This window comes from Populus euphratica, unplaced genomic scaffold (genome assembly GCF_000495115.2).
Source record: "Populus euphratica unplaced genomic scaffold, PopEup_1.0 scaffold3513.1, whole genome shotgun sequence".
In the NCBI taxonomy this organism is placed as follows: Eukaryota; Viridiplantae; Streptophyta; class Magnoliopsida; order Malpighiales; family Salicaceae; genus Populus; species Populus euphratica.
Genome location: NW_011503334.1, coordinates 2,133 through 7,909, shown reverse-complemented (window position 1 = coordinate 7,909; position 5,777 = coordinate 2,133). Strand labels below are relative to the sequence as shown.

The window sequence follows — 5,777 nt, the reverse complement described above, 5'->3', positions numbered from 1 at the left end:
CTTGCCGGGTTATTTATTTCTTTGACACTCCTGCACTTGGGAGAAGACATAAATTTTTTGGTCGTGTCAGTGAACTATAAGCAAATAACCTCAAAATCAATTGCAACTTCATATTTTTTCTATTAGGGGTGATATCGTAAAATATATAAAATTTGACCTTATTTTGATATCATTTGATTGAGGTTTTAATTCGAGGTTCAATTCTGCCACAAAAACACTACTCTTAGTAAACCATAAGCAAACCACCTTAAAATCAATTAAAACTTCATATTTTGTGTATTGGGGGTGATATTGCATCATATATTAAATTAGGGCTTACTTGGATATCGCTTTCTTGAGGTTTTAATTAAATGTTGAATTATGTCGCAAACTGATCATATAAGAAGTTTGGGTACCTAAACATAATAGAATGACCTATAAACTGAGATTTGTTGTTTTCTTGGTATCAAAATACTATATATTAAATTTGAGATCATTTGAATATAATTTTCTTTATGTTCTAGAATTGGGTTTTGTCTTGCCATAATGGGTTTGTTTTGTGTTATCTTCAAAACTTGTTTTTGTTTTTGTTGATTTTATTTCTACTAGTATATTATCATCATATTTGAAATATTTGGCTCTCATTTAAGTCATTTTCATCACTTTCATATTTGTTTGTTTTCGATCCATTCTGGTCCAAACAAAAGTTATATTTATAATTTCAAGTCTAAATCAATGTTCTTCCTGTCATAAACTCTATTCTTGTTGTGACTTCATCTTCTTTTATTTTTTTGTATTTGTGTCATGCATTTAGCAAGGGAGAGGGAATGAAGGAGGAGTATAGCTCAAGGACATGAAAAACTAAGTCATGGTTTGGTGGTTTTAGAACAAGAAGTTGATCGGTGTATAAGATTATTCTATGATCTTCAAGCTTCATGGGAAAAGGAAGTACAACGCCAAGAAAATGAAAGACAAATAAGAGTCGCTGTTGTTATCATTCAAAAATATATATGCAAGTGGTTAGTGCAATGTGCTTATTTGAAATTCTTGTCAATTACTACTTCCATACAATGTTGTTGGAGAAAAATGTTAACAATAAGGGATTTCTGAAGGCTTAAACAAAAGGCTAATAAAATAGCTATTAATCCTATTCAAGATTCAAGGGCGAATCTTCTTGAAGAGGGATGGAATGATACAGTTTAGTCTTTTGATACAATTTAAGCAACGTCAGATTTGGATTTTGGCGTAAAATTTTCTATCGTCCAGTTTTGTACTATTGAGCATAACTCCAAATTCAACCATTGGATTGAGCTGAAACTTTACTAGAAGATTTTAGAGGTATTTTTCTATGTTAGAGTAAATTTCAGGTGAAACAGAGTTTAGAAAGGACTTGTGATATAGGTCAGAATATGTTATATGAATTTTGTTATTTTTTTGGCTTGTAGATTTTCTATTTGGTAAGGATCCTTTTTCTAAAAGGATGTGACAGCTTCTTTTGAGAATTTTCTAGTTCCACAAGAATTTTTAATGAGCTGAAACATAATTTTCAAGAGTGGAAATGATTCATTAATGTTCTAAAATTTTTTTATTATAAGAATTTCTTATTCATCCTAGCTACATAAGGAAAAAAAAAAAAAGGCTAATGTTATTTAATGACATATTAGTTATTTTTAATATTTTCTTTCATATATGAGCTTATTAAAACTTTATTTTGAGCTGGAATTCAAGGTTTATTTGGATCAAGTTATAGACTTTTCAATTAGGGTTTTTAAGCCAGTTTTGTATGTGAGTCAGTTCAACTCATAGTGGTAAACCCATTATAATTAATTTTTCAAGAACTATTTAAATTCATGTAACTAAAATTTCAGCGGTAATTGATGAATATTACTTTTGAATTTTTTAGTTTTAACATATAAAAATAATTCTTGTATTTTTTTAGTTCTTGAAAGAACTAAGTTTAATTGATGAAAGATTAACTAATTTTATGATGTCTTTCTATTTCATTCCAGAAATATTAATGTTTTGAGACATGTTTTTATTATGTTATACTTTTATCATATTTATTTCAATTTTCCAAAACCATATCTCAATTTTAATTATAAATTATTTAATTTTAATTATAAATTATGTGATCATGTGATAAGTTCCATGACCATATGATCTCAAGTTTCTCATTTTAGATAACTTTCCAATTTTAATTATAAATTACATGAACATCTGATAAGTTCCATGACCATATGATCTCAAGTTTCTCATCAATTTTTAGATAACTTTCCAACCGTGTAACTTGCATTTTTATAGTAACATCTAACATCTGCTAATTGTCGAGAAATATAAATTTGTTCGGCTGTGGTATAAAAAAAATCAGGATAAAAAAATTGCTAAATGCTGCTTGTGTGATTGCTCTGTTGTTATACATGGGTGCCTAGCTGCAATTTGCACATCGAAATGTGAATCCGTTACGCGAGGGACCTCCTTTCCCAGGGAAGGAACCCAGACGTCGAATCGGCAAGATTGGCCATAACAAAATGCTTGAGGCCAGTGTCCCAAACCTCACAGAACCGAAGCCGCCAATCGGGAGGTTCAATGGCCTCTATCCCTAGACCTGGCGCTCTATCCTTTGATCCCTTATTGTTGTCCTCTTGCCAGTTAGTGACATAGGTCGAAACTCTTCTAAAGAACTTGGCTTTAAAGGAATCCCACACCTGGTATTTGCAGTGGTTCACTAGAACCTTGCTCTCTCGCACGTTCAGGTATTTGTATCCATCCCGTAGTTTAAAATGATGCACCGCATTAAGAAGAGTTGTATGAAGGAGCTCTGGGCGCACAACGGATTTGTGTCTCTCCGGAGCCTCAAGCCGACAAGTATAACCTACAGTAACACCCTGTGATGGAGGTGGTGTCAATCCAGATGGCCCATAGCTGTGGCAAACCGTTCTTAGCTCTGCAATTTTTGGTGAATCTGAGTATTTCATGACGAGGGCTCGTAGTGAATTTGTTCCAGGTTTATATCGTCCCCGTCCATGTGGGAAGTAGAAAAACTCATCAACATCAAAGAATCCAAGCCACTTGCATTCATGTTTTGCTCTCAAAGCACAGTGCGAAAAGCCTGCCTCTTGTGTCTTAACCCATGGCCAAGCATGCCTGGTGATCTTGTACTTGTGCAAATTAAGCTCATCAATAACTTCTTGAACCTCATCATCGCTATTATTGTCGTATATGAACCATCGCTCGATTCCCAGCCAGGCGTGATAGATAATCCACTCCCGAAGGAAAGAGGCCTGGTTCCACAGCATGGTGCAAGCACAAAGCCCATACTTCCCAGTGTTACTCTTGTGCTCATGGGAGTTGATAATTTGAACTTTGGCGACCGAAGGCAGAGGAGCTTCATGTGCACCTTCAACATTGTAATCAACACGGCTAACACTAACTCTTATGTCCTTAGCCTTATCTAGATTGTTTATAATACTAGGAGGCAACAAACACCGAAAAACTTCTTGAGCAGCTGCAATTGCTCGAGTATTGAACACAAAAAATCCTTCATCAAAATCATTCAAACTGAAGTGGCACCTGAATTTCCTAGCATCGGCTTCTCTATGCGGCCGAAGATTCAATCCTTTAGCAAACACAACCACATTACTAGTGTAAACACTCGAATCCAAAACTGCCTCATAAGCCACCTTGTCCCAGGAAGGAAGCACACTCTGATTAAGCCGCAACAACCATTCACGTCTTTCCACCACAACATCGCCACTCCGCCCTCGACCTCGCAAATTAACTGAAGCAGAAAAATTAAGAGGCGGAAGGTGGCACCTCACAATGGACTTAAACTGGTGATGATATCCATCAACAGATATAACAGGCTTTAACACAACTCGTTCAAGCATATTGTCGTAGTAAACACAGTCTAAATTATTAGTTGGTGGAGTTAATTTACTGGAAACGATTAACACTAAGTGGTCAGGCAACAACACCCTGCCTTCTACTACTAAATTTTGATACTGGGATACACCACCACCACCACCACCGGTTAGAAAAGCAGGCAAGAGGGACATAGTGGAAGTCCTCAGAACTGGACGAAACGACCCGTCCCTACGGATAGGTAAACGATCCGACGAAATGAGCAAAAGAAATACTAAGAAAGATAAGCATACCGTTAAAGACCTTACTAATAACAACTTGGCACATGCTGGTCTATATATTCTTCCCTGCTGCTTTCTCTTCCGCCTTTGCTCAGAATCCATTTTTTCTTTTCAAAACCAAAATAAAAGAGAGATTTTTGGATCTTGAACTAACGAGTGAGGGGAGATGGGCCTGGAATTTGTGAGGTGCAGATCTGGAGAAGCTGACGGTGAGATTTGGCGTTGTGGTTTATATGTGCCGGCCGGAAAAGAAAGGGAAGCAACGCAGCTACGCTTTGACTGGAGGAAGGAGAATAATACTACAGTATCATGTACCTGTTTCTTTTTTGACTCGTAGAGGAGAAAAGGAAGAGGAAGAGGAAGAGGAAGATGAAGGTGAGGAGGGATCTTTGTGTTTTACTTCGGTTTGATTTCTTACGCTCTGTTTAGCGAGTGAAATTGAGCCACATGTCTTGTTTTAATTTGACGATTGCTAAGGAGTACCTTAATAATAAATTGATTAATGAATGATAAAGAGATAATAAAGAGAGAGAAATAGGAAGGAGAAATTTTAAAAAATAAAAAATAAAAGAAGAGATATATGAGATTATATATAATTAGTATTTCTCTTGTTGTCTTAGCAGATATTAAGAGAAATTGTGGACTTATACGTTGGTTTGACCCAGAGAGGCATTTATCTTTTCTGACCTTTTAATTTTGGATTATTCAAAGATTTATTTTTTAATTTATTAGTTAAATCGATGTAGAGAGAATATATACTGAGAGTATGTTCTTAATATTATTTTAAGAATAGCTAAATAAAATAAAAAATAAAGAGATACAGAGGAGGGCCCCGACTCTCCACTATGGTGGCAACCAGACGAGATGGCCTCGTTTTATTTAATTTTGGAGGACGTCATATAATTACAATTTTCCCGGGAAGTGACTTCAGGCTAACACTACCTTTCCTTTGTTTATTCCTTCCTCTTCGATGGTGTTGTCTTTGGTCTTTGGTATCTAGTATTCGATTAATTAATTAATTAATTAGCCATTAATCAATGCATCCGATTCCTTTGAACTTTATTACTATGTTACTGCTCTCTCTGTCTCTGTTTGTGTGTGTGTTCAAATGTGTTTTTTAATAATAAAAATATAATTATAAACTCAAAATATAATAGGATGATATAAATTATATTTTAAAAAAATATTAAAATAAAATTATATTAGATTAATTTGAGTTAATCTATTAAATTTATAACATGTGTCATGAGATTATAATAACCATGTAAAAAATAAATTAAAATAAATTATGAAAGTCAATTCCTAATCAACTTAATATCTAATGATTAATATTAAAAAAATACTAAAAAAAGGACAAAAACTCAAGTTAACCCGAGTTAACTTGTTAAACTTGCAACTTAGATTATAAGGAGATCGAGATAACTTTATACAAAACAAATAAAAAAAAATTATGAAGCATACTTTCCAACTAATTCAATATTGAAAAATAAAGTTGATGAAATAATTAACTAAAAAAATAAATAAAGTCAACCTAGGCTAACATGTTAAATTTTCAATATAAGTTATAAAACTAATATAACTTCATAAAAAGCAAATTAAAAAAAAATTATGAAGCTTCATTTCAAATATATCCAATTTTAAAGGTTGAAATTGAAA

The 5,777-nt window shown here is 33.7% G+C and overlaps 1 protein-coding gene across 1 annotated transcript; it reads right to left on the bottom strand.

Annotated features, from left to right (window-relative positions):
* Nucleotides 1–2,334: 2,334 nt before the first annotated feature.
* Nucleotides 2,335–4,532, bottom strand: LOC105119770 (UPF0392 protein RCOM_0530710-like). Its single transcript, XM_011017952.1, has one exon. The coding sequence runs from the start codon at nucleotides 4,221–4,223 to the stop codon at nucleotides 2,439–2,441; it is 1,785 nt and encodes a 594-aa protein (XP_011016254.1). The 5' UTR covers nucleotides 4,224–4,532; the 3' UTR covers nucleotides 2,335–2,438.
* Between the last annotated feature and the right edge of the window lie 1,245 nt (nucleotides 4,533–5,777).